General features: G+C 40.0%; 3 protein-coding genes across 3 annotated transcripts in view; 1 reads left to right on the top strand and 2 right to left on the bottom strand.

Annotated features, from left to right (window-relative positions):
* The window catches only part of SARC_09494 (hypothetical protein), a gene marked incomplete at its 3' end in the record, with an annotated part of 2,587 nt that extends 2,257 nt beyond the window's left edge, over nucleotides 1-330 (bottom strand). Inside the window, exon 1 of the mRNA XM_014296487.1 lies at nucleotides 262-330. The remainder of the gene's footprint in view (nucleotides 1-261) is intronic.
* Nucleotides 331-3,329: 2,999 nt separating this feature from the next.
* Nucleotides 3,330-6,727, top strand: SARC_09493 (hypothetical protein). The gene is made up of 2 exons (XM_014296486.1): nucleotides 3,330-4,203; nucleotides 5,221-6,727. The coding sequence occupies exons 1-2, from the start codon at nucleotides 3,576-3,578 to the stop codon at nucleotides 6,165-6,167; spliced, it is 1,575 nt and encodes a 524-aa protein (XP_014151961.1). The 5' UTR covers nucleotides 3,330-3,575; the 3' UTR covers nucleotides 6,168-6,727.
* Nucleotides 6,728-6,810: 83 nt separating this feature from the next.
* On the bottom strand, nucleotides 6,811-8,871 carry SARC_09492 (hypothetical protein). The gene has a single exon (XM_014296485.1). The coding sequence runs from the start codon at nucleotides 8,441-8,443 to the stop codon at nucleotides 7,379-7,381; it is 1,065 nt and encodes a 354-aa protein (XP_014151960.1). The 5' UTR covers nucleotides 8,444-8,871; the 3' UTR covers nucleotides 6,811-7,378.
* Nucleotides 8,872-10,877: the final 2,006 nt, after the last annotated feature.

Raw genomic sequence — 10,877 nt, 5'->3', positions numbered from 1 at the left:
TACGTAGTAGTATATATATATATATATATATATATATATATATATATATATATATATAATATATATATATATATATATATATATATATATATATATATATATATATATATATGCATATTTACAAATAAAAAGTACCCATTTTCCTATACCAATTATTAGAAACGGCAAGTTAGATTTCAGCAATTGTGCACAGACATACATCTCTGGTGGGACTGATGCTTGCACACACCGCCTCTTGCATACGGGGAAGTTCAGCCTTACCTTTCAGTTGATCTGTTAAATAACCGATATAAGCCTTCTACAAGAATATATGAGCTGCTACATAGAATAGGTAAACAGAAACTGGTTATACTGGCTCCATTAGGAAGATCATACTGTATATACCTATATGCTGTTTACCACTAAATACAATGGAATTGAACTTTCGTGAAATTGAGCCGCTCCAGTTGGGACATTGGGGAATATCAGTATTGATATTTATCATCAATAAATGGATGACCTAAAAAAGCCATGACTAATACATCGTCATATGGTTTACCCACAAGATAAAACCTACATACATAAGGCGCCTAATGTATTTTTTTAAAGAAGTACTTTTTACATTGGTTTTTTTTAATAAAACAAAATATCTATATATGTCTAATTTTCAGAAGGTTATAAAATAATTGTATTTATTTGACTTTACTGTCTCACTTGTAAATACAATTTAGGAGGTTATGTCTCGCTACATATTATTTTTATATTTATTTTTACAAAAAGTAAGGGATTGGCGATTTTACGTATATTGGTAAACTTTACCATAAATATTTCGAAATATACTCATTTACTCTATTGAAATATAAATATACCCAGCTGTGATCTTGATCTGATTTTATTTTTCTGAATCTTTGGACTTGATTTTTAAAGTCAGTGTTGATCAGAACAGCCTATCCAGAATTACAGTGGAATATTTCTTACGTAGGAAATCGTTCTGATTATCCAATAGTTTTTATACTTTTGAAAAGAGCAATAGATATTAGATGTTTGTTTTTTATTTTATAATGTCGCAGACTCGCACTCGCAGCCACGCAGTGTCACACTTCGTATGTTGACTCTTGTTTATTTTTACAAAACATGAACTACAAAAATAATTATAATAGCCAATATTATTGGTACACAATTTTCTGCTGCGCACTTGTGCGTTGGTTTTGTAAACTTTAAGAAAAAGCAAAACAAAAAACAAAACACCCAAAAACAGTTTTATTTTTCAAAGAAGTACACCATGAAGTTTGCTTTCAGTAGGCTATAAAAAAATGTTGCTTTTAAAAAAAAACACAAGACAATAAATGCTTAATTTCCTCATTCCTGTGATGATAATTGATAAATCACCAATATCAAATATTTGCTTTTTTTTTAAAAAGAATATATTAGATGGTTGTATTATCTGCGCTATGAAACGTTAGATAAAATACTCTAGAATTATCAGGGGATCAAACCATTTGAGCTCATAAAACTGCTACGACCGTATGACGGCGTATGCCGTATGCCGTATGTCGCTAACATCAAACCGTTTTCCACTAAAAAAACTTTTATAAAGCGAATAAATATACACTTAGGTAGGCCTGTCTGTTCACATTACATCCGTTATAGCCTTTTTTTAAATTGAATAAATATGCGTTTACGTTCAACTTCTATTCCTTACCCTCATAACGTAATAAGCTTATTAGGTATGTATGTCTCACTATTTCGAAACAAAAAATATGCAACAAACAAAGTATACTCAGATTTGAGATTTATTTTAAAAGATTCCTCAGAATCCTCACATACTGACAGACTCGGCGTTTCTTCAGAACGACAGAGTCTCAGACTCTCGAGTCTCGAATCTCAACTCTCAAGTCTCAACCCCTCCAATCTCAGACGTCTGCACACCTCAGGGCTCAGGCAGTCTTCAGAGGCTCAGTCTCTCCAACAAGTCTCTCAGAGACTCAGATCAGTTGGTCTCTCACACAACACACAAGTGTCAACTGATACGCGTATTGTAAACGTTTATTATCATGTAAACCAACAGACTCAGTGAGTCCCGGACTCCCGGGTCCTCTCGCGGTCCCGCCCCTGTAACAGTTTACAGTCCTCACTCTTCAGTCTTCACTCCTCGCTTCTCACCGCTCCTCAGTCCTCAGTCCTCAGCCCTCGAGCTCCTCAGTCCTCACAGACTGTGAAGTTGTGAACCCAGTTCTGAACACTGATGATGAACACAATTCCTTTTTTTTCTTTTCTAAAGGACCTATAGTCCTATATGTACTTGCATACTGTACATACATACGTACTCAACTCATGACTACTTATCCGTAGCTTGGACCGCAAGGTCGAAACGGATATTAAAATGAGCTTGATATTCATTTAGATTTTTTTAACCAAAAACGTGATGGACAGATTTAAAAACAACTTCATATGATTGGGAGAATATCGTACTCTCTAATAGAAAGAGAGTATTCCCTATTTAGAGACCAGTTAGATCGGTGAGAATGACGAGAATATTTAGTTTGAATTATTTTATAAACATTTTTTCTACCAAAACGTATTGCTTGTTGAACTACAGAGTAGTGAGTACCGAGTACAGACTACAAATCCGTACAGTAATATGTACGAAAATAGTGTAAACGCCGTTATAAACGCCGTTTTATTAAATAGCCGTAGGGCGTCGGCCGTAACGCCCTACGGCTATTTAACCGCAATATAACGGCGTTTACACTATTTTCGTATCGACATATCTTCTGTACATTCGGATTACGGGTCTGCTCTGTACTCTGTAGTTCAAAAAGCAATACGTTTTGTTAGAAAATATATTTATATATATAAATATATGCATTTATTTTTTAAAAACAAAACAAGCTCAATACATATTTTATTTATGTATTGGTGACGTAAATATTTATATATAAATACCATCATGTTTACATATTTGAAACTACATAACCGTAAATACATAAATATTTCTAGAAAAAAATGTTTAAAAACAAATACACTCTCTGTAAAAATATGTAAATACAAGAACGTTTGCGTCGGTTGTATTTACATATTTATGTATTTGGTTGCTGTTGCTTTTACTTGAAATAAAAAATTATTATTTTATTATATCGTATATGTGTGTAAAAACTGTATGTAAATATGTACATATTTATATAGAAAATCCCTCTGCTGGCTGCCCGGCTCACGGTTCACGGTTGCGTCGTTGACGCTGTTGTATTTTTTTTATAATGTTTTGAAAAATATAAATAGACGGCAAGAGATTCACGAGAACACTTCGGAGTTCGGGCTGAAGGACGGGAGTTTGCTTTTTGACCCCAAAAGTCGATAGATGAGAAAGATCCAACTCAAACCACAGCTGATGTCATAAACACGAGTACAACATCTTTTTGTACAACACAGCCATTTATTTAATTATTCTCTTACTAGTAGAGAGGAATGCATGCTCTCTGTTAATAACACCGAACTATATACTGGAAACCGTCATTATATAACATATAACACCCTACGGAAAATGGCTTCCCTTTTATTCTGCTAATTCGTGCTCGAATTAAACACACGGCACAACAATGCTACAGAGGGCATCTAAGCTACTGAAATCCTCTTCCAGCTCGGAAAGTGAATCGAACCCCCGTTCGAAAAGCGAGGCTGTGACCACTTTCGCGGCCATTAACACAAACTCTGTCGACCGTTTCACTGTAGACGCTGCTGAGAGGTGTTGTAGTGTCACTGACAGCCAAGTTAACCCATCTACAGTCAATATGACATCTTTTCCACCACAAACTTATACGTGTACTACGAATTGTCTGGGTACAAAGAATATGATGCCTGATATATATTCAGGGGTTCTCAGTGGAGTGTACAGCCTTGTTCCCAGTAACTGGTTATGGAAGCCTTTAGACTTTGCTTTACTACAAGACCTATTCAGCACAGCAATCAGTAAGAAAACAGAGGAGCAATTGTCTTCATGTCTCTTCAATCAGCTTGTTCGTGAACGAGAATTTGATAAGATAATTAATACGTTCTTAGCTATACTATTACCTGTTTGTTTTAGCATAGTTACGGGACAGCGTCTATTGTTTGCCGGTATAAGCCTCGTATGGCTGTCGGCGTTGGGGTATTATTCGTATCGCAAAAATGAAGAACTCTGTGCGGACAAGGAAAGAGAGAATCAGCGCGAAAGAAATCCTCCTCAAGGTAATTACTGCATTTTTACCCTAGTATCTTGTGTCAAATAACAAGCGATACTATGTGTGATGCAGCATTATTGATATTGTGGCTCTTGTGTACCACGTCCTTGCTCGAGTGATACGTGCTTGTTCTCGAGGTGCCACTTGTGTGCTGCCCTATTCAGAATAAATAGTTGATCTTCATAAGGCTGATTTTGTTTTTTTGTGTGTAATGAACTTTCCTGGTGTATTAACTCGGTGTATATAATATGTACTATTCAATCGCATGCTTGACATTAGAAGTAATGCGGTCTCCATACATGTACATATGTATACTCGTATATAGGTTTGATTGTACGCCTTCGTAGCTAGTATCTTGTCTATGGATTTACGTCCAGTCTATCCAATATATTTGGAATATACGATTGCCAAACTCTATAAGCTATCGAAAGACCAGAAGTTGGGTCTTGTTAGGAAAATCTTCATACTACTAATTTTTGAATATCATTATATATATGCATATATATATATATGTGTGTGTGTGTGTATAAAATAATATATATATATATATATATATATATATATATATATAGGATTTAAGACCTGTGTAGCACCTTCATACAGCTTCATATGGTGCTTAGTCAATTTAGAAAGCGAACGATCACTGTCTGTATTAAAATTGTCTTGTTGCATCTGCCACAATTTGCTATGCTTTGTATAGCGTGTACATTTTCGCTATTGTCGGCTTTTCCAGATGCCCATAGCTTTTGCATGTCCTGGCGTATGAACCGTATGGAAGATGCTACTGTTTGTACTCACGCCGTATTAGAATGTGTTTCCTGGATACGAATAATTATCTTCACGAAACGCACTTGCACACAGAAGACCATTTCTTATTATAGTGGTAGTACCTTGCATACAACACACTCACTATTTTGCGGTATTTATTCTTCTGAAACTTCCGTAAGCACAATTCCGACCCAATTTACTGTAATCTTCTGCCTAAATCGTACTTACGTAAACTCTAAATCATGCCCAATCACAGTACGGTGGATCATCCGGCAAGGCGATCAAACCGTACGGGAATTCAACACATTGCGGCGGATACCCAAATTGGACTCCTCCCCGGTGGAGGTGTCGGTTGCCAAGTGCAACACCACCTGGGACCCTTCGCAGCGAATGGGTGTGAGAAGGACCTCAAGTACGCGAATGGGTGTGAGAAGGACCTCAAGTACGCGCCTGAGTGAGAGTACTATATCCAGCGACTGCGGGAGTGAAGTCGTCAGCTGCAAGACCATCGGCTTCAACTCAGAGTCTTGCAGCGCGGCAAACTACCAGCGGTCGTTGAGCTCCGGCAGTCGCAACCGCACTCGCGCCCAGACACTACAATCCCCTTCTATGGTCACATGGCTTAGGAGGAAGTCGCACCGGAGCTCCCCTAACCTGGTCAACGATGGAGCCACTCACACCTCCACAGGCACGGCCAGCGACTTCGGTGTTGATCAAACTGGTACCACACCGCGAACGTTGCACGGTGCTAAGAAGCAGGCCAAGAAGGACCGGCGTCAATCCGCCCCGTCGCAGAGCTCCAGCACTCGTCGCAACAGTACGACTGTGGTGGCGGCCACGAACGCCGTGCGCAAAATCTTGGCCAAGAGTCTGCGTTCAGTTCAGTCGTCTACCCTCGGCACAGGTAGTACTAAGGACTTGTTTGTAGTTGTTCCAAACGCGGATGTGAATGTGAATACGAATATAAATATGGCGTCAACACGCTTGATGGAGGCTCCGAGGGTGTGCATGGACGTGCCAAACACAAGCGGTTCTGTAGTGCTGGGCACGGGGAAATCAAAAAGTTCTTCTGGTTCAAACCTGTGTGTAGATTCAGAACCTTCGTGTCTAAGGTCGAGAGTGTCTCAGATTGGTACGCTTAGAGAAGTCACGAGTGAACGTGACGATGCGATTGTCCAGGGATCAACACTGGTATCTGTCTAGTCGCATTCGGTGGTCACGATGGTGTTTGTTCACAAAATCAGAACACTACAAAAATCATCATAGCACAGGGGTTCTAATAACTTCTTGTTGGATTGTCCCCCTAAATAGCTTCTTCTTTTTGCAATCTGCGCTCGCGTTCTTGCATACAAAATTGCTCTAAATGGGTCCATATTGCACAAGTGTCTCGGAGAGCAGGTTTGGTAACACCGACCCGTGAAAAATAGCAGTCATTCACTTGCATATAGAATTGCTCTAAATGGGTCTATATTGTCAAGTTCTACTCGGAGAAGAGGTTTGGTAATACCGGCCCGTGATAAGACTCAAGAGCAGTCACTCACTTGCATATAGAATTGCTCAATGAAGTGTGACTCGGAGAGGAGGTTTGGTAATACCGACCCGTGAAAAGAGTAGTCATTTACAGGCCCCTGTGTTAATTGCCCAGATATACATCTGAAACACAGTCAGAATGGCGGTCTCCTATATAAATCGAATGTAAGGCCTGTATAAATTTGAAATTCATATCCAACGAAATAAAAAATCACCAGCGTAGTGTAGTTCACGTTAATGGTGCGATTATTCCGAAAAGGAATACGCAAGCTTGGCTGTACTTATATTATCACACCAGGCGAATTGCCGAAAATATGCTCCTTGCTTTGTGCCTAAACAAGCAGTATCTCCCGTTTTAGTCATAATATTCAGATTTCGGTCTGAATCATATTTTTTTTACTTCAACACGATTCTGTGCAATGAAGCATACATACATAACGTTTGTTGTCTGTCAGATCCAGAAAACAGAACGATGCCAGCAATCCAGAATACGCACTGCTTAGAAGAACGTGTGATATATCTCTCTTGATGCTTGATTTAATATTCATTCCGGGTAACATGCCACTGTTGTATAATGGACACGTGTCATTCGGCTCAGGTAAAGGCCAACAAGTTATCATTATATCTCTTCGTGGATAGTACAACTCCTCCCGAGTTGTATACTAATGTATTGATCATGGATGTTTGCGTTCGATTATGCTGTCACATTACTTCCACTGACACATGTTATTCGGTTCAGGTAAAGGCCAACTAGTTATCATTTGATATATCCTCGTGGATTGTACAACTCCTCCCGCGTTATATACTGCTTTGGTTCTCATGGATGTTTGCGTTGGACTATTCCTGTTCCATTATTTTCGAGAGACCACATAGCTCGAATTATTCTATAGCCTCGTGGATTGCAGATACGTTCCCACTTTAGTGGTACCGTTGAAGCCTCCCTCCTTCACCGAACTTTCATAGTCATCCTCTTTCAAAGCTTCTCCACCAGGTACAGCGAAGGCGCCCCAGTTGACCGCACCGAGAGGCGGGATAGTGTGTGTGAGGATGACTGTGTGCACACCAGCACGTTGGGCCATCGCCCCGATATCAACTGTAGTGCTGAATTTGTTGTACATGGCTGCTGGCAAGGTTGATTCCTCCAGCGACATAACAGGGTGAATGGCAGAGTGTACTAGTATATCCGCTCCTTCAGCTAGTGCCTCGACATTGTCTGATGTCGAATAAGGTCGATCTTCTGCTGGCAGATCATTAGCTGCATCACCGCCAATCACCACACTCCCGGCAGGTGAATCTATGCGGAAAGCAGCACTACCGCCGATGTGCTCTGTGCGTATGGCCGTGACTTCAACTGTGCCATCGGCAGACTTCCACACACTCTCTGCCTTATCGCTTGTTTCAAAGGTCATCACATTCGCCAGTGCTGAGGGTCCCTCCGAGTTGCGCGCGGCATTCTCTGTTATTCGTTGCTCAATTTCTCCCGACTCCTCGAATGCGTCAGCAATGTGCTCGACAAAATCAGTGCAGCTAATATCATCCACATCTTCGCTACAGACAACATCGTAGGGCTCACCTAAAAGCATCCACCGGCCTAAGGCAAAGGTGGTGAAGTCTTCAGTGTGGTCACTATGCATATGCGTGAGGAACAGTGCGTCGATGTTATTGGGGGCCAGGCCAAGCTCGGACAGGCGCAAAGATGTGCCACGACCTATATCAAATTGTAGGCGATAATCACTACAGTTATTATCCTTTGTACCTATGCTAACAAGTGTGCCAGCACCAGCAAGCCCTCCGAAGAAGAATGGCCCAGCCATGGTACCTGTGAGCACAACGTCTATACAAGGTGTGTCCGCATCTGTGATGTTCTCGGCAAGTGCTACTACCGCAAGAAGGCTCGATAAGACGAATGGCAGCGAAAAGGACGTTAATCCCGCAAAATTAAATGGCATGGTGTATGTAGCCTTGAACTAAGGGAATGAATAAGGAGTTTAAGACACACAGTGATGCGGTTGAAGATGACAAAAAAAGCGTATTAGATCACAGCTATGTATTCTGCGTGAGAACTTGCAGTATGACTATATATGTATAAATCATCACTACATCAATCTACTTGTAAAATCTCGTTCATAGCCTTCCGTGTTCAATTTTCAGAAGGCTATGTTTCGTTGTAGTACAATACAAGCAGCGGGATCACGTGAGCTCTTTCTTTTAGAAACATGACTTTTACAATACTGCTGCCTGTAGTTTGAGAGAGCGTCTACTCTCAGAGAGAGAGAGAGTAGTAGATATTCTCTAGTAGAAATCATATATTTAAACATTTTACCCTGTCACGAACTCGTCCGACGTCCCAACTTCTACTTCTCTAAATACTATAGAGATAATCCATTTACGACGAGTCAGTTGGCCATGAATCATGATATTTATATTCATTTATCTATATAAAACAGTCTACTTTTTTAAAAGAGCAAGAAACAAAGAAAGGAACAGAGGCTATGTACCTTTTTATTGGCTTTTTTTTTACAAACACTCGTGAATGTACATAAAAACAAAAGTTCACGTCTCGTCTAAACGTTTTAAAAAGCACATATTTATTTAGTATGAATTTCAGTTGGGCGTAATTTTTTACGTTTATTAATTTCAATTTTTCTTGTATATATGTTCTACGTTTTACATCATCGAATAGACGGGAGTGTCATAAGTATTTTGATGACAATCATAGATGTCATCAAAAAAAATATCACCGAAAACCACTGCTCATCATTTATGTGCAGATTGTGCCCGTTCATACTTCATAGCCTCCTACGGTTCCTTTGCGTTCCATAATAATACTATTCGTCAGTATCCTACTATATAATACACCCTAAATATTTTTCCAATCAACGCATCGTCCTCTCGCGTGGTGAATCACCTTCAGGCTTCTTATGCTATCGTGATTCGTTTAGCTCAATACTTTCAATTGAAGAATGCTTGATGTGTAATGTGTTTCGCAAGTTCGTCGCAAATAGCCCCTCGATCTTGCTTTTAAAATATCAATACGAGAGTAACTTGCCATAAAATATCTATATAGAGACTCGAAGCGTGGCGCTTAGCCATAGTAGTTACGAAGTCTGCAACTGCCCAAACATGGAAAGTACACTGTTGGGACCGTGCCCCTAATGCAATGCTGCCTACACTACACCTTCGCCAGCTGATTTGTTGGCAATGTGTGCGTTAGAAGCTTCATTTCTGACGCGCGTTGTACTAAACGCGTGGAAACAGATCTTCAGTTGAAAACACGGGGTAACATTATAGAAGTGTGACTACGATGACATGGTCTAGATTCTGAGTTATCGCTATTTTGACGCATATTCCTTTTTACCCATTCCAAATTTAACTGCGACGCCTACCTACACTGTACAGAGTACTAGTATGAATAACCTCCGCCGGTAGTGTAGGAGCAGTTGAACGATAAATTCAAACTGGCCATACACGCATTCAATAACCCTCGGGCCGAACTACCTCCCCCAAAAAACCAATCACTGACGAGTAAGTCAAGTCGTCGCAACCGTTAACATGGGTGGCAGTGTCCTATTTTGTGTGGGCACGGTAGTGAATAGATGGCGAGTCGCTCTAATATATGATTGCGCGTACCAGATACCGAACTTTTATCAGCAATACGAGCCTCGTGATTCGATTGGTCTTACGACTTAACAGTAAACTATAGCTATCCGTTCTCACATGGCTCGATATGGGATGAATTGTATCGTGATCAATATGCGCTGTACAGAGTATGCTTCATATATCTCGATGAGGCTACTATATTTTGAAAAAGTGGGCCTATTCGCGTCGCCTTCGACACTCTAGATGAGCAAATTGGGAATCATGAAGTGGTTGTAATGGTATAAACCTGTTTATAACCGAAAATTGGCAATTCTTGGAAGAATTGTTTCACAAGCACCTTGAACTAATTAGGGCCGCCCAAGTCCTCCCGAATGATTATTTTCGATTTAATTGGTTTTTGGTTTTTGTCTCACTCGCGTTTCCGTACTCCATATACACGTCAACTATCGGGTTTTCGATTCATTTCACCAGTACATTCCTTTTTGAAAATAGGAGACACTTCAATAGAGGTCACTATATTAACCCCCGAATGTGATACAAACTTAGCCACTCTCTTGCAGCCGATGTAGCAGACAGTCCATAGCCTCCCACACATCATCTATGTCGTCGTCTGTGACCTCTATTTCGTTCGATTGAATGTAGGCATCGTCTTCTTCGTCCAGCTTCTTCCCTCGAGGATCCTGTACACCAATCAAACATCATTAGATGTACATCGTTTTAATGCCAAAGTGTAAATTCTCGTCTTCAATATATAGATTTGTGATATATATACAAGTATATATG

Source organism: Sphaeroforma arctica (assembly GCF_001186125.1).
Source record: "Sphaeroforma arctica JP610 unplaced genomic scaffold supercont1.970, whole genome shotgun sequence".
Lineage (NCBI taxonomy): Eukaryota > Ichthyosporea > Ichthyophonida > Sphaeroforma > Sphaeroforma arctica.
The sequence above is the reverse complement of the archived record's forward strand: the minus strand, read 5'-3'. Positions and strand labels throughout refer to the sequence as shown.